The sequence below is a fragment of the Pinus tabuliformis genome, chromosome 5_1 (genome assembly GCF_031772625.1).
Source record: "Pinus tabuliformis cultivar Carrire ecotype Pingquan chromosome 5_1, CPIR1, whole genome shotgun sequence".
In the NCBI taxonomy this organism is placed as follows: Eukaryota; Viridiplantae; Streptophyta; class Pinopsida; order Pinales; family Pinaceae; genus Pinus; species Pinus tabuliformis.
In genome coordinates this window covers 391,423,655-391,448,480 of record NC_142305.1, presented here as the reverse complement: position 1 = coordinate 391,448,480, position 24,826 = coordinate 391,423,655, and the positions used below count along the sequence as shown (strand labels likewise).

The window sequence follows — 24,826 nt, the reverse complement described above, 5'->3', positions numbered from 1 at the left end:
TGAGAAGGGTCTCTGTACAAATATCTGGGACAGATTTCAACAACATCAAGCAGGTTTTTACATCAGGTTTGGGTAGGGCCTTGCAGGTTGTACGATGCACCAAAACAACCAGGTTTTGATGTAATTTTTTCTTGTTTGCTCAGTGGGTTATTTTCCCAATTCAGGAGCCCTTGTAAGCTTGGAGAAATTTTATCGAAAAGGTGATTTCCGTGTATTTTAAAGATTGGTTTCTATAGTTTCAGCCGATTTTTTAATTTCTAGTTAAGTTTCCAGCAGGTATATATCATTCTATGCGCTGAAAAATTCGATCTAACTTAATTTTCAATAAGGAAATCCTAAGGATTTATTTACTTAGATTGTTGGAATAAAGATTTTAACATTTGTAAACCCACTCCCATTTTTATGTCACTGTTGTCCATGGTGTTTTGTTTAATGCAAGGGGGGATGTTGAAATGATGTAAACTTCACATATGGCCATGGTTGACTTCACTTTGTTATTTTGCCCGAGTGTGTTTCTAGGGTTTGGCTTAAAGTCGACTTAGTCAACACACATTTATGTATACCTAGGTGGTTAAGACATAGTGAGTATTTGGGCCCACTACCCCTCTTGGGAAGGGTGCCTTATCTCTTGTGTGATGTATAGATACACATTCAAGTGTCACTCATAAATTAATCATTCTAATATACAAGTGAGTCACTTTTTAGCTTACATGCACCATTTCTAGTGTTTATCTCTTGTTTTTGGGTTGCATTTCTTTTATTTAGTACACTTAGCTCTAGGATGCACACGTTAGGGTTTTATGCTATGTTGACCTTGTGTTGTCTTTCTCCTTGTTTATTGCAAGAACTAGGGTTTGATTATTGGTTTCGTTCAAACTTCAACCCCGTCACTCTCTTATGGATCTCATCACCCATCTTTGTAGCCCTTTGGGTGAGGAAGCTAAGAGAATCATGTCATTGACAAATATAAGTAAGGAGATCAAGATGTGGTGTATAAGACAACCATCCCCTTTTTGTAATGAAAAATGGTTGTCTCATCAATGTAGATATTGGAAAATTTGTTGAGGAAGGTACCAAAAGAAGCCCTTGAGAGACAGCACCCTTGTATGACCCTATACTACTTTTGATGAAATTTGAGAGGATGTGGGTTGTGTGGATGCGATCAAGACCCAAGTCATGGAGTGTCATGCTAGCAACCACAAGGGTCTTTGAGAAGCCATTGTTGTACAAACTCTAGAACAAGGTCTCCCTTGCAATTTAGTCAAATACCTTTTGAAAGTCCATAAAACAATAGAACACTATTGAAGAGAGATTATGAGCCCCTCCTTAATAATGGTTTGGAGCATTAGGATGTTGATTAATGGTATCATAGTCTGAATGAGAACATGCCTGTCATCTAGCCTTGATGTGCCTCGCCCAAGCTCATCTTATAGTCGTATATGAAGAACTATAGTGTAAACATTGGCAAAAGTATGTCTAATCATGATGGTTTTGTAATTGTTCGTATGTGAGCTAGCTTCCAGATTGAAAATCAAGTTGGATAATATGTCAGGTCCATGACAAAAATAAACTAGAACAAATGACATGATTTTATAAATCAATAATGTTCAATTCAAGGTAGTGAATCCCATGCTTTGGGAACTTGGCTGAAAGCCTTCCTCATTATTGGTTCGGTTAGTGCTCATGATCTTGACCACTCTTGATGTCGTCGTCGCGGAAAATATGATAGCAGGATTAAGAGTTGATGTAGACAGGAGGTTGCCCAAGGGCATCATAAAGGGAGGTAGAATTAGAGAGCATGGATTTAGGATCTAAATTAAGGAAGAGAGAAAGTTCCTTAGAGAAAAGGGTGTGTCAAAAGGCTTTACGAGAGTGGAAGTAGGCTTCACATAGCTTGCTTCTCCTTATAAAGGAGTTTCATGCTTTTCTAGACAAAGAAGACAAATAAATTTTCTTGAGGAGAAGAACAAAACGAGGGTTGTGTGAAAGGGTGAAATGGAGGTTTCTTTGGAGGTATTTGCTATGATCATACCTATGGCTCATGGGGCATAGATGAGAGACTTATGTGATGGTGTGGGATAACGGTCAAGGGAAACATTTTAGATGGCCTTAGAAAGGAGCCCATATTTGGCCATAGTGGTCTTGAGGGACGCGAAATGGGGAAAATGTGGGACAGAGTAATGAAGATGAGAAGTATAAAGGTTGGCAAAACCCTCATCGAAGTTGATAATAATGTGAGAAGTGTCAAAATGGGTTGTAGAGAGGCACGGGGTTTGAGAGGTGAGAGCGTTGTGGGGGTTTGTTCACTAAGGGAGAATGTAATGAGTGTATGGTTTGCAATGGGTATTATTGGAGGGAGGCCTCAAGTAGTTGGATGCAAGGGAACAATGCTTGGTTAACTAGGACACAATCGACGACACTCACACTGCCGTCATAGGGAAACATGTGAAGCACAATAGACCATATATTAAAAATAGGTAGTGAGATTCACCCAATTGGAGAAGGGTGTTTCTTGTATATTGTGAGGGGAATCCAAACCATCATTTGAAACGTTGCGGAGACCCACCAAGATTGAATCCATCTCCTCAAGACAAGGGGCATCTTCAAATTTGTTTAGGAATGATGTTTGTAAAGACTTGGCACAAGGGTTGAAATCCCCCAAGAGGATAACATCTCCCAAAGTGGATTAATGAAAACTTTTTGGGTACAGGTTGAAGGGTCCTCACTGAACTTTGTATCAAGTATGGAGCTTGAGGAAGCAGTTGGGATGTAGCAAGCCACAATGAAAATGTCTTGAGAAAGAGGAGCTCTTCGCTGAACTTGAGTACACACGAATTTGGTGTGATTGTTGGAGACCCATTGAGATTGAATCCATCTCTTCAAGACAAATGGAAACTTCAAATTTGTTTTAGAATGATGTTTGTAAAGACTTGGCAGAAGGGTTGAGATCTCCCAAGAGGATAACATATCCCAAAGTTGATCACTGAAATTTTTTTGGGTATAGGTTGAGGGGGGTCCCCTTTGAACTTCATATGAAGCACGAAGTTTGAGGAAGTAGGAAACTGCAATGAGAATATCTTGAAAAAGAGGGGCTCTTCATTGCATTTGAGTACACATGAATCTGGTGTGCTTTTTGGAGGCGACCACTAAAATGTTATCTTAAATGGAATCTCAGATAAGAAACGCTACACCACTTGATCCTTTGACAACATTGGAATGATGAGTTCCTTGTTTGCATTTTGAAGTCCAATCGTAACATGTGATGCTGACACTGAAGACTCACATGGGTCGAAGTGAGGAAAAGGTCACAAGAGCAAACATATCATAGAACATGCATGGGGAATACCTTTTCACATCATTGTGGTCTAATTATGAATGGAGATGGAAGACGTTTTGACTCCATCTCAGTGTAGGCTTCATTTGGATGGCTTAGGAACAAATCATCTAGGAGGGGGCAGTCATAGATGGCTGCTCTGAGATCTTTAATAATGACGCATTTACTCTCCTTGGTTGCCATAGTTTGTTGTTTGAACTCTTCTAACTTAGATCCCCTAAGATCAATGTCTAGGAAGATCCCTTGTGGATGGAGAAAAATAATCTTTTTGCTCAGAGGGCACTAAAAACAAAACAAAATTGTCTAGTTAGTTTTAGTCCAACTTCGCTTGAGGCTAAGGCCTTCAATTCAAAGGTATGATGCAAAAAAGAAAGAAATACCTGTTTGCAATGGATCTGAAGATGTTAATTTTAGGTATGTTCTATGCTAGAGCAATTTATTTCAATTTTCACAGTTAGCTCAATATCTTTTCCAGATTAGCAATCACATCAGTATTAAAGTAAATCGCAGATAGAACATAAATATAAATCGCAGAAGACAAGCCAAGACAAGAGGACACAAGATGTGGCGCTAGCTAGGGAAAAACCCCAATGTGGGGAAACCCTTGATCAATTCTTCTTATATGTTCTTCAATAGTTCAACAGAGAGAGAGAGAGATAGTACATTTACAACAAAAGTCAACACTTTGACTTATCTAGATAAGAGCATAGATCATCTCTAAGAAGATGATACATGAGATCAGTTGAAGACATGCTGCTTCAACTAATTCTCCAAGGTGACTCCTTCACCTATCGTTGTGCTGCATTTCGTCATCATGTTGCACCTCACCGCACTGCACCATGCTGCACCCATCATCACTATGCTGCATCTCATCATGCTTCATTAATCATGATTGTACCCATCACTGTACTGCATTATGTGCCATTGCTGCACCATGTTGCCATCCTGACCTATGTGTTGGCTGCACCTTGCTTGCTTGTTGTCCCTTGCATGCTAGATGTAACATTACATGCTTGGTGTATTTGCTGCTAAGTACCATACAACTGTCCCAATGTTAGTTAGCTGTCCCTTGCATGCTGTTCTCCTTCGGAGATAGATGCTCCCGCTGTTTCGGCAGTTCACGGTAGTTCCGACTTTTCCAGCAATTTTGACTTTTCCAGCAGTTCCGGCTTTTCCGGCTTTTTTTGGCAGTTTCGGCTTTTCGGGCATTTTCGACAGTTCCGTCTTTTCCGGCAGTTCCGGTAGTTTCATCTTTTTCGGCTTTTCCGGTAGTTCCGGATTTTTTGGCTTTTCCGTTTGTTCCGATAGTTCCGACTTTTCTGGCAGTTCCAACATTTTCGGTTTTTTCGGCAGTTCCAGCTTTTCTCGCTTTTCTGCAGTTCCAACATTTTCGGTTTTTTCGGCAGTTCCAGCTTTTCTCGCTTTTCTGGCAGTTCTGACTTTTCCGGCAGTTTCGGCTTTTCCGGAGTTTCGACAGTTCCGACTTTTCAGGCTTTTTGAGCAACGTAGAGCTTATTCTCCCATGATTGCATTTAGATCTAGGGCATGTTATTTAGGGCTCCCTCTAGCTCTCATCCTAATCAAACCCAAAACAGGATGAAGTGAGATCACAAGAGTGAGTGTGTGTGACAAATGACTTCAAGTCCTCTTCTATTTATACTAAAACGTAGAGGTTGAATAGACATGACTGTTGGGCTTTGAGCCTACATAAGTTGCTGGCCGACTTGACAATTTGTCCATAATCAAAATAAATTCATATCTTCATAAATACTTATCAGAATCGGATGATCTTTAGATCAATCCTACACCTCTCGATGAGAGGGATCCAAGAAAAATATCAGCTGCCATAAATAAGATGACTCACATGGAGTTTGGCCCTAGTTTCCAATTTTAACACTCCCTCTCAACTAGGGAGAACTCCATCCATTGATCCATATGTTCGACTGTACTATCTCTGCCATCAGTGCCCTGCACTGCTCTGCTCTGCTGAACCATGAAGAAGAAGAATTGATCAAGAATGTCTCATACCATTCTCTACTGACCCGAAGTCAGTTTCATCTGAAGAGAGTGTGTCACATCACTCTTATTGACCCGAAGTCAGTTTTATTGATCCCAGATCAATATCACAAGAGAGTGTCCCAAACCACTCACACTGATCCCATATCAGTTTCATTGATCCCAGATCAATATCACAAGAGAGTGTCTCAAACCACTCTTATTGATCCCAGATCAATGGAGGTCATCTTAGCATAGGGAGTACGGTAGATACAATGATGCGTCCATAGATAGAACTACTATGGTCCCTATCGTCATTTCCCTGCTCATTGATCAGATGAGAGGTACTTCCCATGAGTCCTAGAATGCATGGGTAGGATGCCTCGACAGGAGAACGAATCATCCTGTCCACAAGAGAACGAATCATCCTTTCCATAGGAGAACAAATCATCCTGTTAGTGGATGCCACGAAGAATAAATCATCTTGGCCCACAGTCGCCACAGAGAACGAATCATCCTGGCCCATAGGAGAACGAATCATCCTGGCCCACAGTCGCCACAGAGAACGAATCATCTTGGCCCACAGGAGAACGAATCATCCTGTTCCACAGTCGCCACGGAGAATGAATCATCCTGGCCCACAGGAGAACGAATCTCCCTGTTCCACAATCGCCATGGAGAACGAATCTTCCTGTTCCACAATCGCCACGGAGAACGAACCATCCTGCCATGGAGAACGAATCATCCTGGCCCACAGGAGAATGAATCATCCTGTTCCACAATCGCCACGGAGAACGAATCATCTTGGCCCACAGGAGAATGAATCATCTTGGCCCACAAGAGAACGAATCATCTTGTTCCATACCGCACCTTCAGGGGAGGGTGAGTCGCCCTGTGGTCGTATGTTGCTCCAGTAAGTACCCCAAGCCCCCCAGAGCTCCCAGAACTCAATGAATGCAACATGTAGGACCCTTATAAGAAGGTCTCTCAACGACTCCAAGTCGTTCGGGAAAGTTACAGATTTGACCTTTCCCCGGGGCTTTGACAAAAAATGTCTGCAACCTGTACATCAGTCTCAATGTGATGGAGCATCCTCACTCATTGACTTACCATATCCCAGATAAGGTAGTATCTGATGTCTATCTGTTGGAGCAATCATCGAATACAGGATTCCTCAATAATCAAATCCCACCTCTGGTTGTTACAGAGAATCATAGTGGTATTCATCGTGTGTACAAACAACTCACTTAAGAGCTTCAGCAACCATGCAGCTTCACACGAGATCATACTCGTAGCTGTGTATTCAGTCTCGGCGGTGCTTATAGCAACTGACTTCTGCTTCTTGCTCATCCATGATATCGAAGTAGAATCCAAAGAGAACCAGCACTGAGAAGTGCTCTAGTGATCCTCCACACTGCCTGCCCACTCAGCATTCGAATAATCATGCAGTTTCATGTTTCCGGCAGTGTATCTCAATCCATGAGAGATTGTGCCCCGAATATATCTCAGAATATTCTTGGCACCAATCCAGTGAGGCTCAACCAAATATGAGCTCACCATGCTAACTGCAAAACATATGTCCGGGCGGAAGTTCACCAAGAACATCAACGAGAATGAGTTTATGAAACTCAGAGGCATTTCCCAAATCTGGTCTCACATCACTACCATATAACTTCTGAAAGTTAATATCCTCGAGGTAGTCACAGGCTTGCAGTTTATCATTCCACATTCTGAATCCAACTTCCTCGTACTTCTGCAAATGAGAGGGTCTGCACCTGTCAGAAATAGGTCGTCCTCATAAGGTGCCGGTATGAGAGGTCTGTCATCCACAACCTTCGGGTAATGGTTTGGATCGGTTTCACTCCTAGTGAATCTCAGCTTCATCTGACAGCTATCAATCCTCTCATACTATGCCCGGGGAGTTTTGCTTCAAGCCATAGTGGGCTTTCTTCCACCTGTATACATGAGATTCCTGATCATGAATAAGGTGCCGATATGAGAGGTCTATCATCCACAACCTTCGCGTAATGGTTTGGATCAGTTTCACTCCTAGTGAATCTCAGCTTCATCTGACAACTATCAATCCTCTCATACTATGCCCGAGGAGTTTTGCTTCAAGCCATAGAGGGCTTTCTTCCACCTGTATACATGAGATTCCTGATCATGAATCTCAAACTCCTCGGGTTGTTCCAAACTTGTGGACCTGCTACATGAGGGGAATGGTCCCCTTGTAAGATTTTCCTTTGGTACATCTCAGAGATGTACTTTCATGCTCTTTTTGAATTTAGGCATCCCTGTCACCATCTGACTCACAGACCTTCGGTGCTATGTGTCAATGGACATGGTCCCCAGTGGACTTCTTGCAACTTGATACAACCCTGAACTCAAAAACATCTTTAAAAATTCTATTTTCAAACATGTACCTTTCCATCGATGAGTGCCACCCTGAAACCTTTGACTTCCATTGCTGAAATGGACACTAGGTTCTTCTTGCGAGCAGGTTCATAAAAGAGATTCTGTAAATGAATTGAGTTACCCTCATTCAATTGAGGGATAACATTCCCTACACCCTTTCCGGGATAGGTGGCATCGGCTCCAATTATAATCCCACGATTGTTTCGATCTCTACCAAATTAGAGAGTGCACCCATCTATCCGATGAAGTCCCTTGAATCACTACAATCAGTAAGCTAGATTCCCAAAGAATCTGAAGGAGAGGGCCTGTTGTCGCGCGGATTGACACGACAACGCTCAGACCGGGGGCTGTCACTCTGATCCCCGATCCCTCCGTTTAAGCCCGTCTCCCGCGGCTAAGGGGGGTAAACCCTGTGAGATGGTGAGACCAACTGTCGACCAGTTGGTTGGGAGACACGAGATACGATATAAAAATGCACTCGATGGATTTGATTAATTGAGCAGACCAGTGCCTTAAGAGATTGATGTAGAAACGATTACTTGTTAAATGATATAGGAACATGGACCATGGACAACAACCATCTATCATCAGCTAAATCACATGACCAAAACGATATCCAGCGATAAAAAAAAAAAAAAAAAACTTTGAAAAGATGAATGTGCTAAAATGAAACCAAAAAAAAAAACCCTAAACCCTAATAAAAAAACTGCATAAAGCAAAAATTAAAACCCTAGATCAGCTAATTAATTTACAGATTTGGCCCCTTAATAGCCAGATTCAGCAATAAGCACGAAAAACATTTTAAAGAACATAAATTTCAGATCGTCACTGTGAAGAACTTCAGAAAATCTCTCATGCAAACTTAGAAAAATAAACCGAATGATAGACCCAGGATCAAGTCCAACTGGGCTCAGCAAAAAAAATGCTTGCGGGAGTTGGCTGGTTCAGCCGAGAACTTCCCCGAACGCCCACAAATTTCCTTCAGAAAATGTTTTCTGCACAGCTCAAAACAACCGTCAACAAAGAGGGCAAAAATGCTGCTAGATCTCAAACAGTAATGGAGATACCTGCCATTACTTCAGAAACCCTAACAGCACCCAAACCCCAGCAAGTGAACAAGATACCTGTGCTCACAGTACTCTACGAAAAGCTATTATTAATGGCTGAAAATAACATATGCAGAAAATGAAATGATCTCACAACATTCCAAGAGAGTAACACCAGCAAGATATGGACCCCAAAGTCTTCCTTTATTAACCAGAAACAGATTTACAAGAGAGCTTCTTCAGTCTTAGACTCACAGATCGAATGAATCTGAAATGACCACCTAAGACCCTATATAAAGGAAATGATCCCAACGGCTAGTTCGAATGATCCATGTAGAAATGATCTCGACCATTGATGAAGATCAAGACATCTCTTGATCTCATCCGTCAATTTATTCAATTAATTTTTTATTATTATTTTTTAAATTTCTTATTATTTATTATTTTATTATTATTTTTTTAAATTTTTAAATTTTAAATTTTTTTTTATTATTTTTTTATTTTTTTTTTTTTTTTTTAAATTTTTTATTATTTATTATTTTATTATTATTTTTTAAATTTTTAAATTTTTTATTTTTTATTTTTTATTTATTTCATTTTTTTAAATTTTTAATTTTTTATTATTTATTATTTTATTATTATTTTTTAAATTTTTAAATTTTTAATTTTTTTTTTTATTATTTTTTATTTATTTCATTTTTTAAATTTTTTTATTATTTATTATTTTATTATTATTTTTTAAATTTTTAAATTTTTAAATTTTTTTTTTTATTATTTTTTATTTATTTCATTTTTTTAAATTTTTTATTTATTTTATTATTTTATTTCATTTTTTAAATGGATCATCGAACTAAACCTTTGGAAACATCACCCAGGACCTAGGACTTAGGACTCACGAGGGGATTTAAAACATTTTTCGACCCTCAAGACACATTACATCATACTTTTACAACTTACATCTCAAGGGGACAAGCCCACTTAACACAGACCCTCATAAATCACCCAGTTCTGCGACACAACTATAATCTAGCATATTAACACACTAGGATTCTCCTAAAGTTCTAATGACAAAATCCATCCCGGCTTTGGGGTTAGGTTTGAAGGAAAACTCTGCCGATCCATGGATCGGTGAGACGAAAAACCTTCCGGGACATAAATTATCATAGAAAGTTAGGTCCACCTAGGCAATTTTACATACATGACTCTGATCTGCTTAGATTATTTACAATTCATACATGCAGACTGGGTTTACAATTGAAATGATCAAGCTGCTGATGACTGTAGGCTGGCACGGACACGCTGATCAGGTGCTGCCCCATTCTTGCAAAGAAAAAGGGGGTGTACTGCATGGGTAGTTGACCAGTAGTGGTCAACATCTGGCTCTACTTGGGGACACGTTGCTGCTTGCAGGAATGTGAGAATCCAGAATCTGCATCCATACAACACAAAAATAAGTAGCGTCCATCCAAAATCATCATATACATTAAGCACAATAAAGATAAAAGCTCTTCATTTATTAACTATCTAAAGCAGAAACGAAAATGCTGAAAAAAAACAAGGAGTAGGGTTAGAAATACGATACAGAGAATGCCCCATGGCATCAGATGTGTTCAATATAGTGCATACTGAGCATTTGCCTGCTTTCAGGAAATCTGTCGGCTGCTTGTCGGATGTGCCATGTCCAATTTTGCATATGGTAGGACTCTTTCCTATCCGAAAATCAAGCTGCTTGCGGCTGTCTGATGCGTCAAATCTTCTTCTCATTTTCTTTCTCTTGCGTTTTTTCTTTCTGGCTGGTTGAATTACTGATGACCTGGTACTTTCTGTTTCAAAGCTATCAGATGAAGTATGTAAGATATGCGTGCTATGTCTTTCTTCATCTTGCATCTGATCTTTATCATTCTTAAGTCTGTCTGGATCACCCTCAATCAACCATCTTTCAATCGAATCAACAACCTCCCAATAATAAGATGAATCTTGTTGCAGCAAATGAGAAGACTCCTGATCTGTTGATGTTTGCTGGTTTCTCTTATCTTCCAATTGTTGAAACCTTTGAACCTGTATTCTAATGGCATTTATCTGTCTAGAGCATTCATCCCTTATAGCACTGATTTGTATGGCATGGTGCTCTTGCATGTGTTTTATTACTTTATCATTCTTTTCTTTTATGTCCATCAAGCAATGTTGCATGAAATTTATTTCTTCTTCATGATTCGCTTGCATGTCAGCCAACTGATTGTTATGATTGAACGTTATGATAGTCATTTCCTCATCCATAGTTAATAAATTGTTTTGCATAGAGTCAATTTCCCTATCATGATTAGCTTTAATGGTCACCATATTCTCTTCTAAGACTGACATCTTGCTATGCATGTTTCTAATTTCTGTTTCTTATTTAGTTTTCATGGCCTCAATTTCTCTAGCATGGTGACTTTGCGTGACCTCAATCTCCCTATTACGTTTTTCCAGGTGGGCGCATAAAGTTTTCACATCATTGACATAATTAGTTTGGTTGATTTCCATATTCCTTACCAGCATCATTAGATTTCGTAAAATTTGCTTTTGCTCTTCCCTTTCATTGTCATTTGTCCCTGATTTTTCACTATCATGAACTTGATCTGCAATATTTCCGGTGGATGACACATTCTGACACGATGAATCGTCTTGGGATCTTTCAGCTGGACCTATTATCAAATTACTTTCATTCTGTTGCACAATTTTAGAGGCAGAAGTCAAGCTGTTTGGACTATCATATCTATCTTTAAAAGCATTGAGAATGTCTTGTAAAGAAGTGAAAAAATCATTAGGAAAATTATTAAACCAATTCAAGGCATCACCCTCTAAAGAATGGACAAATAGACGCATCTTGAAATCTTCATGATTATATTGAGGAAATCTACAATATAAGATCATTACACAAGTAAACCTGTTTAAATGCTGTTCAACAGTGACCGAATCACCACCCGAGAACTTAAATAATTTACCAACGGCCTCTTTCGGAAGATCATGGAGATTATCAGTAAAATGACATGGTTTAAATGAATAATCCATGATGAACAATGAAGGATCAAATGGATGATAGAAAGAGATTTCTGCTCAAGAAAATTAAACGATGAGAGAAGTGCAGTCGCCACTTGAACAATGAATCTGATTCTAGGATCCAAAAAGTAACCACAAGCAGATATGAGGAAAGCTTCTTGTCTGGAAAAATGAGAAAGTGGAGTTGCCACCCAAACAAAAAACAGACCGAAGAGATGCTACTGATATGGCGAAAAATAAAGCAATAAAAGATCCAAATGATAACCCAAAAGGTTGAATTTGCCAGCTCAAAATGAGAGATGAGAAAGATGATAAGGTGAATGTCGATGAAACTCCAGGAACAGAAAAACTCTGTCCCCGGCAACGGCGCCAAAAAATGTTGGCGTTGCCGGCTCAAATGAATGATAAAAAGATGAACGATGAATGATGAAAAGTCGTTGAAACACCAAGGACAGAAAAATTCTATCCTCGGCAACGGCGCCAAAAAATGTTGTCGCGCGGATTGACACGACAACGCTCAGACCGGGGGCTGTCACTCTGATCCCCGATCCCTCCGTTTAAGCCCGTCTCCCGCGGCTAAGGGGGGTAGACCCTGTGAGATGGTGAGACCAACTGTCGACCAGTTGGTTGGGAGACACGAGATACGATATAAAAATGCACTCGATGGATTTGATTAATTGAGCAGACCAGTGCCTTAAGAGATTGATGTAGAAACGATTACTTGTTAAATGATATAGGAACATGGACCATGGACAGCAACCATCTATCATCAGCTAAATCACATGACCAAAACGATATCCAGCGATAAAAAAAAAAAAAAAAAACTTTGAAAAGATGAATGTGCTAAAATGAAACCAAAAAAAAAAACCCTAAACCCTAATAAAAAAACTGCATAAAGCAAAAATTAAAACCCTAGATCAGCTAATTAATTTACAGATTTGGCCCCTTAACAGCCAGATTCAGCAATAAGCACGGAAAACATTTTAAAGAACAGAAATTTCAGATCGTCACTGTGAAGAACTTCAGAAAATCTCTCATGCAAACTTAGAAAAATAAACCGAATGATAGACCCAGGATCAAGTCCAACTTGGCTCAGCAAAAAAAATGCTTGCGGGAGTTAGCTGGTTCAGCCGAGAACTTCCCCGAACGCCCACAAATTTCCTTCAGAAAATGTTTTCTGCACAGCTCAAAACAACCGTCAACAAAGGGCAAAAATGCTGCTAGATCTCAAACAGTAATGGAGATACCTGCCATTACTTCAGAAACCCTAACAGCACCCAAACCCCAGCAAGTGAACAAGATACCTGTGCTCACAATACTCTACGAAAAGCTATTATTAATGGCTGAAAATAACATATGCAGAAAATGAAATGATTTCACAGCATTCCAAGAGAGTAACACCAGCAAGATATGGACCCCAAAGTCTTCCTTTATTAACCAGAAACAAATTTACAAGAGAGCTTCTTCAGTCTTAGACTCATAGATCGAATGAATCTGAAATGACCACCTAAGACCCTATATAAAGGAAATGATCCCAACGGCTAGTTCGAATGATCCATGTAGAAATGATCTCGACCGTTGATGAAGATCAAGACATCTCTTGATCTCATCCGTCGATTTATTCAATTAATTTTTTATTATTATTTTTTTAAATTTTTAAATTATTATTTTTATTTTATTATTTTTTTATTTATTTCATTTTTTTTTTTAAATTTTTTTATTATTTATTATTTTATTATTATTTTTTAAATTTTTAAATTTTAAATTTTTTTTTTTTTTATTATTTTTTATTTATTTCATTTTTTAAATTTTTAAATTTTTTAAATTTTTTTATTATTTATTATTTTATTATTATTTTTTAAATTTTTAAATTTTTAATTTTTTTTTTAATTATTTTTTATTTATTTCATTTTTTAAAATTTTAAATTTTTTATTTATTTTATTATTTTATTTCTTTTTTTAAATGGATCATCGAACTAAACCTTTGGAAACATCACCCAGGACCTAGGACTTAGGACTCACGAGGGGATTTAAAACATTTTTCGACCCTCAAAACACATTACATCATGACTTTTACAACTTACATCTCAAGGGGACAAGCCCACTTAACACAAACCCTCATAAATCACCCAGTTCTGCGACACAACTATAATCTAGCATATTAACACACTAGGATTCTCCTAAAGTTCTAATGACAAAATCCATCCCGGCTTTGGGGTCAGGTTTGAAGGAAAACTCTGCCGATCCATGGATCGGTGAGACGAAAAACCTTCCGGGACATAAATTATCATAGAAAGTTAGGTCCACCTAGGCAATTTTACATACATGACTCTGATCTGCTTAGATTATTTACAATTCATACATGCAGACTGGGTTTACAATTGAAATGATCAAGCTGCTGATGACTGTAGGCTGGCACGGACACGCTGATCAGGTGCTGCCCCATTCTTGCAAAGAAAAAGGGGGTGTACTGCATGGGTAGTTGACCAGTAGTGGTCAACAGGGCCAATACAAGATAACGCTTCTTTATCTTATCAGAAACAACATTTGATTCTTCATACCTGGGGTTCCTTGCTTTCTATGAAGAGTCTGCCATTTACTTGATGACCTGCATTACCTGTCATTCCTTTGATCCTTGAAGATGTCCCTGGAATGATTGTTATCATCATCAAGTGATGTGTCCTTGCCATTCAGACACTCCTTCGCATAATGGCCGAACTAGTTATCTGCCTTTCCTTCCACCCTGAGATCCGGTCTTCCAATGAAGCGATCTTTAGGTAGGCCATATTCCGCTGCGCCATTCTGATAATATTCTCTGCTTCGACTTCACCCTTGGTGAATTTGAAGAGGGATGAGGAATCCATTGATCCTTTTGTCCTTTCCCAACTGTCTTCGGTGATTGCTCTTTCACTCTTGCTTGGGCATTGTCTTCACCTCAGCTCTGATACCATGTTAATTTTAGGTATGTTCTATGCTAGAGCAATTTATTTCAATTTTCACAGTTAGCTCAATATCTTTTCCAGATTAGCAATCACATCAGCATTAAAGTAAACTGCAGATAGAACATAAATATAAATCGCAGAAGACAAGCCAAGACAAGAGGACACAAGATGTGGCGCTAGCCAGGGACAAACCCCAATGTGGGGAAACCCTTGATCAATTCTTCTTATATGTTCTTCAATAGTTCAGTAGAGAGAGAGAGAGAGAGAGAGAGAGAGAGAGTACATTTACAACAGAAGTCAACACTTTGACTTATCTAGATAAGAGCATAGATCATCTCTAAGAAGATGATACATGAGATCAGTTGAAGACATGCTGCTTCAACTATTCTCCAAGGTGGCTCCTTCACCTATCATTGTGTTGCATTTCGTCATCATGTTGCACCTCACCGCGCTGCACCATGCTGCACCCATCATCACTATGCCGCATCTCATCACGCTTCATTAATCATGACTGTACCCAACACTGTACTGCATTATGTGCCATTGCTGCACCATGTTGCCATCCTGACCTATGTGTTGGCTGCACCTTGCTTGCTTGTTGTCCCTAGCATGCTTGTTGTCCTTACCATGCTTGTTGTTGCATGCTAGTTGTCCCTTGCATGCTAGATGTAACATTACATGCTTGGTGTATTTGCTGCTAAGTGCCATACAACTATCCCAATGTTAGTTAGCTGTCCCTTGCATGCTTCTCTCCTTCAGAGATAGATGCTCTGGCTGTTTCGGTAGTTCCCGGTAGTTCCGGTTTTTCCGGTTCTGGCTTTTCCGGCAGTTCCGACTTTTCCGGCTTTTCTGGCAGTTCCGGATTTTCCAGCATTTCCAGCTTTTCTGGCAATTTCGGCTTTTCTAGCAATTCCGGCTTTTCCGTCTTTTCCGGCAGTTTCGGTAGTTCTGGCTTTTCCGGCTTTTCTGGCAGTTCCGGCAGCTCTGGCTTTTCTGGTAGTTTCGGTAGTTCCGACTTTTCTAGTAGTTCTGGCTTTTGCGGCTTTTCTGGCAATTCCGGCATTTTCGGCTTTTTCGGCAGTTCTGGCAGTTCTGGCTTTTCTTGTAGTTCCGACAGTTCTGACTTTTCTGGCTTTTCCAGCTTTTTAAGCAACGTAGAGCTTATTCTCCCATGACTGCATTTAGATCTAGGGCATGTTATATAGGGCAGCTTATACCCTAGGGCACTCCCTCTAGCTCTCATCTTCATCAAACCCAAAACAGGATGAAGTGAGATCACAAGAGTGTGTGTGTGTGACAAAAGACTTCAAGTCCTCTTTTATTTATACTAAAACGTAGAGATTGAATAGACATGACTGCTGGGCTTCTGAGCCTACATAAGTTGCTGGCCGACTTGACAATTTGTCCATAATCAAAATAAATTCATATCTTCATAAATACTTATTGGAATCGGATGATCTTTAGATCAGTCCTACACCTCTTGATGAGAGGGATCCAAGAAAAATATCAGCTTCCATAAATAAGATGACCCACATGGAGTTTGGCCCTAGTTGCCAATTTTAACAAAAGAGAAATAGATTCCTTCCTATTATGTTCCTTGATGATTTTGGCGTGGATGACCCCTTCCACTTCAGTTAGTGGGGCAGCCACCTTCCTTCACTTAACAGCCTGTAACCAAGGATTCAAATTTTGTTGATGACAGGGAATCCTGATTTCTAAATGCCATTAGCAATATATCATGGCTTTTGTTTCTGTCCATTGTTAGTGGAGAGTTAATATGAAAATTGGATTTACAAAAGTTATTGTAAATCCGCAACTTAGTGTTGTTTGTTTTGCTGGCAGAATTTTAAATTTCATCTATTAACTTAGATTTTCTTAAAATTTAAATGCACTTGATCTTTTTTAAAAATTGGTATTCATTTGTTTTTGATGGGATATAATATACTTGTGGTTGCTTCTGATATACTCCTTAAAACACTTATAAATTGTTGATTGCTTGTTGGTTGCATTTATGGTATTTCGGTATGCATACCTTTTTTAATTTTTTCCAAGGAAAACGTCGTGAGGAAACCCAGGGGATCCTTCCCTACATTTGTGGCAAATTCTGTTTGCATACCTGGCTGCTCATATTTTTATTTGTTCACCTTATAAAGCTGAATTATAGAAAGTAATGCTTATTAAGATCCCCACCCATAGCAGCTAATGTTTTTGTTAGCTAGAAACTACACTCCATGCTACTTGGCCATCTAATATGTATCTTAACTTCAAAGTTCTATGGCAACTAGAAGCTTTTGGAAGTCGATAGCATCATTTTATGTGAAGTTAGATGATTTCTCAGCATGTAAGTGCGAATTGTTTATAGCAGGGTTTTTTGCGTAGAAGCACATAACTGCAACATTTGTGACAAATTTGCTTGTGTAGGTTCCTGTAGCTCCACTCCCAAATTCCACTGAAGGCGCACCTGCCACAACCCATCCATGGACGTACAACTCATCTGCTTCTGAAGATCTTTTTTATGAACGAGGCATTCCCACCATGATAACATGGAGCTACGGTGGCAATGATGTAGCAGTGGAAGGTTCTTGGGATAATTGGACCTCAAGGTATGCTACAAGTATTTGAGATCTTTAGTTGGACAGTCTTTGACACATTTTCTGAGTTCCTGTCATGATCATTTGTCCCTTCTTTTGGTGAATACTAAAGAGAAACAATAGATCGTCGCCACTAACCTTAATTATTTTAACACTATGTATAGCCATAGGCTTACATTTAAGGATATGATGCTTGCATTAAACTATTGGTTATCATTTTCTAATAGTAATCTCACCATGAAAAAGAAATCTTTAAATGGAGTTAATTATTTGTCCTCAACACATGTAGCTTGTTGATTATATGTATGTTCTGCAGAAAGCCTTTGCACAGATCAGGAAAAGATTTCACTATTATGATGGTACTTCCGTCAGGAGTATACCAGTACAAATTCATTGTTGACGGTGAATGGAGATATGTCCCTGATCTGCCATGGATAACTGATGAGATGGGAAATGTCAAGAATATCCTGGATGTGCAGGTAATATATTTCTCATTTTTTATTTCTTTATTTTCTTAACCCAAACTGATCACACATCATTATGGTTGAGCTTTATGCTTCCTCTGATTAATTTTTCACAGGACTATGTTCCTGAGAATTTGGAAAGTGTGGCAGAATTTGAGCCTCCTCAATCGCCAGAGTCAAGTTACAATGGTCCATTTCCAGCTCCAGAAGACTTTGCCAAGGACCCTCCTGCAGTTCCACCTCATTTGCATTTGACACTATTGAATGTTCCTCCTGTGGAAGCTCCAGGGGTTGCAGCACGGCCTCAGCATGTAGTTCTGAACCATCTTTATGTGGGGAAAGAGAAAAGTTCTCAATCAGTGCTGGCACTTGGCCTAACACACCGTTTTCGCTCTAAATATGTTACTGTTGTCCTGTACAAACCCCTCAAAGTAAAAACCTGAAAGTAGTGCAAATTTGGATGGATATTGCTTTTCTGCTTCTCTGACGTTTATGCTTAGTGCTACACTTAATAACTTAGCTATACCTTTTTGAACACATAATTTAGTTAAGATTTAGTACTCCAGTTGTGTTTACAAGCTAAAGGCAAGTCTTTGGTTTGTCAAATTTTGAAAATTTCCCTCAAGTTTTGCCTTGTGCCTGGTGTAACAGAAGTGATTGACTGATAAATTTGATTCCAAATGTGATTACAAAATAATTCTGTCGAATTTAAATTTAATTCTCTGGAGCTCTAACTGCCTGTTCCCTATTTGAATTAGATTTCAACTTGTGAAGCAACAGCTGGCTATATTGAACTAATCCTCATTTTTCTCATCCAAAATAAAAAAGTGTAGTCTTTGTCGTGTGAAGTTTGTGTAGTGTAGTCTTTGCTGATATGTCGTGTTAAGTTTGTGTAGTGTAGTCTTTGCTGATATCAATACATACTACAACTCAGAGTAATACATGCCTAAGTCACCTGGTTTGTGCTTGTGTTCGATGCTGGGGACAATGAAAGTTAGCCATCAGGGAATAAAGTTAGCCAGTGCAAAAAAATGAAAAAAATTGCCATCAGTGGATAAAGTGACTTTTATAATTCATACATTAAAAAAAAAAGCAAATGGAAAACTATTTGAACTTTAAGTTTGATCCAAAAATATTTGGAATCCTGACTCTTTTATCACGTTAGGTTTCGGTAGTGCGAGAAAACGTCAATACGTTGTTATATTTTCCAAAAGCAAGGCTGCCTATATATGGCTTTGTTAAACAATATCTGTATATATGGTTTTTTGTTTCCATATTTTTATAAAACAAATCTAAACACTTTTTTTTTTTTTTTTTCATTATCCCGTACGGCATGAGATTCAAAGACGATAATTTTTGGAATGAAATCACCGAAAGAGTGGCTAAATTGAATTCCTTGCATTACATTTTGCTTTTCTCAAGTGAATGCACGTTCTTTCTGGGTCTCTAAAATTGAGTGGCATCTTGTATGCTTGAGAATTTTCAGATAATTGAAATCCATCCGGATCATTTCATTCATTATCATTGTCAAGTTTGATTGCTTTGACTGCACTATATGGACTTATAATCTTTGCCAATCCTGAAATCTGGAAAAGTCTGTTGAATTCTAAATGGGTTGTGAAATTTTACTTTCTCCATTTGAAGTCCGGTTGAATTCTAAATGGGATGTGAAATTTTACTTTTTCCATTTGATGTCCAACAAGGTTCGAACCACTTTCAAACATCTTGAAATGATTAATGGTAAATGTGAAAAGTTTAAGTAAAAGGATATAAAAGGATATTAAAGAGGTTGTCACTTTTACTTAATTATCATTAATTACCAAGGTCACAAAGCCCCCAAAGCTCTAATCCCCATCCCTCATCTTTGTTCTATTTTCATGAATTGTTGGACAAAAATTCTAAGGGGGACATCGCGGGGAGGGGGAGGGGGAGGGGGAGGGGTGCGATTGCCCAAATGTCCTCTTTGGTGGAAACACATCCCCATATCGTGGAAATATTTTCCAATCCGTTTCCCTGAAGGATAGACATGGGAAAAGGTTCCCCTAGGTGCCTCCCCCAATCATGGGAGCATGGAAAATGTGGGGGGCATGCCCCCATGGAGCATTGTCTAAACTTATTGCGTTTGTCCATTTGCTCCCTCCATCCTCAAACCTTGGTAAAACATAATCACTAGATTCCACTTTTAAAAAAGGATTGGTATCATAACTCTATTATCACTTGAGAGGTCTCCATTCAGGGTGTTTTAGGCAAAGCTCTTTAAAACTTCCTTGCCTTTTCTATGTATCAATTCTAATTTCCAAATATCTTAAAAATGTTGATCTTTCCTTACTTGAAGAGTTGCATTCTTTTTAAATGATGTGTTATGGGAGGGCTTTCACTTTAAGGATATTTTTTGTTGATCATTTTATATGCATTTTATTTTCTTTTGTGACTCCAATATAAATAATTCGTCAATGCACTATATTAGAGTTCCATTGAAAGCTAAATAAAATGTAAATAAAAAGCATAAGCTTTTCCAAGGGTAGATGTTCATTTCAATTATGATAAACATCCTTTGAATCTAATGCAATCCTTTAAAGACACCCCTTTATCTAGAGTTTCTTCATCGAGTCAAGATATCTCCTCCTCATCACTTTTGAGACTTTTCCTTTGATTAATTCAGTGACATGGGATTTCACTTCTGCGATTTATATATGGTGCCTTCCTTTAAAAATTCACATATTTTTGTTTAATCACATTTACACCAAAGGTTAATGAATTGAGGTTTTAAGGATTACTTTCTCTTTACATCTTCTCCAATGTACTTTTCTAGGTTTACATTACATTGATGTAAGTGTAAATTTCCCATACTTTTCTAGGTTTACATTACAATGATGTAAGTGTAAATTTCCCATTTGACCATTATCTATTTTGTTTCTCCCAATATTAAATAATAAATTCCAAGCCTGCTTTGTGAAAGAGCATTGGACTAAACCTTGAAAATGATCTTTCTCTTGATTCTAGTGAAAAAGCCAAGAGGGTCGTTGAAAGCTTTTATTTTTTGCCCTCTTGTTTTTTTAAATTCTAAATTTTTAGAAATTATTGTTAATGCAAGGCATGGGAATATGTTTATTATTGCTCCAGGTTAGTAGGTTTACTTCCATTTTTTTTTGGTTTAGCCTAAGTCATGTAAATATTTATTCATCTTGAAGCTTGCATTCAGTAAGTATCCCTATCCTAGACTTCCTTTCTATGTTAAGGCATGCTTATTGTTTGTAGTAAGTATCCCTAGCTTGGACTTCCTTTCTATGTTAAGGCATGCTTATTATTAGTGTTCACAATTTCCTGTTCATTGTTCTCTTTAATAGCATTGCAATAGTCATGTTAATAAATTTTCATGTAGGTGTAGCTACTGGAAGTTTTATGGAGTATTATGTTAATTTATTTTTTTATATGAAGTTTTGAACTATCTTGGTTCATTTTTAGGAAAATTGTGTTCATGGTCTTTCATTAATACTTTTTTGTAATTGGTGAAAAATATCAACTTTTTGAGAGTTCATTTTTAGGAAAATTGTGTTCATGGTTTTTCATTAATACTATTTGTAATTGGTGAAAAATAACTTTTTGAGAGTTGTTTGGTTGGCCTTGATTAAATTTAACTTGGATCTTAATCTTATATTTAAATCAAGTTATCTAAGTTTGGGCTAGAGACCCTAATTGTATATTTAACATGACTTTAGTGAGTAGATAGTTTTATGTGGCTTTTGACTTTTGGATATGCAATCACAAATGACATATGTTTACACTACCTTGACATCCAATATGTTGTTATTAATAGACTTTAATATTTGCAGTTGTTATGGTTTAGTTGTTCATGTAATGCAATATATTATATGTAATCCCATATAGGGGGTTGTTGCATTTATGATACCTTCTTGATTATATGCAGTGCTTGCTGGTTTGCCTTGTTCATTAGTGACGTGTTGAACTATTGTGTGTTGATTGAGATACTACATTTTACATGACATGGGTTTAATGAGACTCGATGATATATTTATGTTGGTTTTCTTAAATATAGACATAGAGATGTTTCAATGGTTGCTTTATACATGTATATGTAACGATGGCATACTTTTTTGAATTTAGAGTATGAATGTATGTTCCATGATTGATGATTTCATGTCATACATATGTAGCACATAGTCATAATTTCTATTATGAACAAATTCCTCTAAATTGAACATTTATCTTTGAAATGTGGCATTATAAACAAATATGAAGATTAGATAAACATAGATGCTATATGCAATTTATAGTTTTGATTACAAGATTTGGTTTATGTTAGGAGACAATTGATAGTGTTGTATGGATGATGACTTATAATTGTCATGATGTGATATGTGTGAGAGTTTGTTATGACCATTGTTCCCTTGACCTAAATCACCAAGTTACTACCAGAGCTATGCGTGAGAGTTTGTTATGACCACTATTCCCTTGACCTAAATAACCAATTTGGTACCAAAACTTTTGGGGGAATATACCCATGAAGGATGTTACTACACCATATTACGATTTGGTGACAAGAGATGACACAACCCCTAATTATATACCAATGGTTCATTTCCCTCCTATACCAATGTTGGATCGTGTAGATTATCAATGTCTAGATGTGAGAGAGTCCATCATCAATAGGATCCTAGGGCATGTAATGCAACACTAGAAGGGGACATTTGGTGGTTGTCAATAAGGTAGTGATTATATTGAAACATTAGGAGGGGGACACATGGTGGTTATAAATGAAGGACCAAGATCATACCTGACTAAACTTGCAAAATAGAGCATATTTGTACTTGAGTATTGGGTGGAGATCACTAGTGACTACGAGCTTTAGACTTGAGTACTAGGTGGGAAGGACTAGTAGCCATAAGAGTTAGACCTAAGAACTAGACGGGGACCATTGGTAACTAGACATAGAATTGAATGCATGCATGACTACTTGTGTTGCGTGTTTGATCTTTGGATTTTAGAAATTTCATTTCATAACTCTAACATGTGGAGTTCTAAGGATATTGTTTGCTTACTAGTGCAGATGCATGATTTATGAATGATGGCTACATGCACACCTCATGCCTACATGACACTATTAGCTTATTAGTAGCTGCATTTGATTAATGATAGTAATCTAAATGGGAGTGATTGATGTCATAACTTAAAAAATTAAAAGAAATATACATAAATATTAATTAAAAGGGGAGCAAATTTGGAGAGATTAACCAAGTTAATGCATGAGATTGTGTTAGATGTGCATGTGGTGTCACTTGGCATGAGGAGGATAACATGAAAATTAAATAATAATATATTTCTGGTCGGTTGGTGTGCATGATGGGAGGTTTTATGCATGAAGGTGATTTGGGGGTTCCATACGCCCTTCTTGGTTATGGGAGCCACGCAGATGCAAATTGAGTTATTAGAGGGGAAAGATTTGGTACAGGCTTGGGGATTGTGGCATTTGGGGCCTTTAACCAATTGTTTTAAAGGATTAGGTTAGGAGGAGAGTCTTCTTATTTGCCATGTTTGCTTGGTTGCTAGATCTCCCCATTGGTGTAGCCATTGGACTTGTAGGAGGGTGGATTGAAGGATGGGGTAGGAAATAGCAAAATATGCATCTTGGTTGCCAAGTATTTCCCTTGATTGCAATGGTTATTTAATTTATGGTTGAAGATTTTAGAGAGAGAGAATCGATTGCTATAGATCAAGTTTTCATTTATTGTTTTAATTGCAACCTAGTTTATTTCATAATATATAGGATTTGTAATATATAGCCAGACTAATATGAGAAGAATGAGAATTTACAACTTTCATGCCTTTCTATTATTATAATTATATAGTGATGTAGATTATTTACTTGTTCCTAAATTAAATAAAAGAGTTGTATCATTGTTAGTAAATCCAATACTGTTGATGCCATTTTGGGTGTACATTTATGAGTTTCTCCTTTAGAAGTTAACATAAAAAAATAATTATTTAGGTTGGTTGATTACCCTTGGAAGGCAAGGTATCACATTTGGTATTAACACTTGAGTTCAAAATCTTGGGCTAAAAGGGCCATCATCATGCCTTATGTATGCATAATGCGTAAAAAAAGGAGAAACAAAAACACTTGATTTGGGAAATGATCAAGAACAACATATGGCCTCAACACTTTGTAAACATATGTCGATAATGCTCACATATTGAATCATGCCAAATAAATCAATTTTAGGTCAAAGGTAGTTGATTTGATTTAGGTATAAAATCAAAATATAATACATAATTAATTAAGGGCACAAGACGCAGGGCTGTATAGTTGAACCCTAAGAGTTGAGATGATAGGAGAGAAATTTACCTAGGAACCTAGTTGGAATATCGACTCCTTAGGCCCATAAATTCTACAAATGAACCCCATTTTGGGTGCTCTTTGGTCTATTCAAAATATTTTTCCAAGCTCTATAGGTTTGGTAGGTTTATCTTGTTGAAGAATCTAGGGCATCTAGGTAGGATGAGATTCTGACGATGCTAACTATTTGTGAGGTACTTTTTACTTTTTCTTATTAGCACAATATTCTCTTATTATTATTAGTGCGTTTCTTACTTCATCAAACACTTACCAAAACAAAAGAGACAAGAACACAGATGTTCGCTCTCAGCCAGGGCAAAACCTCTCTCTCCTAGAGGAAAACCCTTCTGCAAATTTCCCTTATTGAAGCTTCAATTGAAAAATTCCAAACCCTAGACCCTTGACCAGTAGATCCTCCAAGCACAAGACACACTCTTTCTTCCTTTTATTCTTCAATCAATGCCGCCTTCTGCTATGCACCTTGATCTCTTTCTTCGTACTTCTTTTGACAACTAATAGCACTTTTCTTCGCTCTTTTTCTGGCAACTATAGAAACCCTAGGTCTCCTTAGAGACTTCTTCTCTGGTGTCTTCCTTTACTCCTCTACCTCGCTAGGTAGTCTTCCTTCTCTTTGATACTTGGGCT

At 37.8% G+C, this 24,826-nt stretch overlaps 2 protein-coding genes across 2 annotated transcripts in view; one reads left to right on the top strand and one right to left on the bottom strand.

Moving 5' to 3' along the window:
* The window catches only part of LOC149165104 (uncharacterized), a 58,235-nt gene extending 41,336 nt beyond the window's left edge, over positions 1-16,899 (bottom strand). The window contains exons 1-2 of the mRNA XM_089432518.1: positions 16,888-16,899; positions 15,541-15,912 (exon numbers count right to left, since the gene is read on the bottom strand). Of these exons, the coding sequence (XP_089288644.1) occupies positions 15,541-15,912; positions 16,888-16,899 (384 nt within the window). The remainder of the gene's footprint in view (positions 1-15,540; positions 15,913-16,887) is intronic.
* The window catches only part of LOC149165103 (SNF1-related protein kinase regulatory subunit beta-1-like), a 69,670-nt gene extending 51,126 nt beyond the window's left edge, over positions 1-18,544 (top strand). Inside the window, exons 2-4 of the mRNA XM_089432239.1 lie at positions 17,193-17,374; positions 17,679-17,841; positions 17,943-18,544. Coding sequence (XP_089288365.1) covers positions 17,193-17,374; positions 17,679-17,841; positions 17,943-18,269 — 672 coding nt within the window. The 3' untranslated portion in view covers positions 18,270-18,544. The remainder of the gene's footprint in view (positions 1-17,192; positions 17,375-17,678; positions 17,842-17,942) is intronic.
* The last annotated feature ends 6,282 nt before the right edge of the window (positions 18,545-24,826 follow it).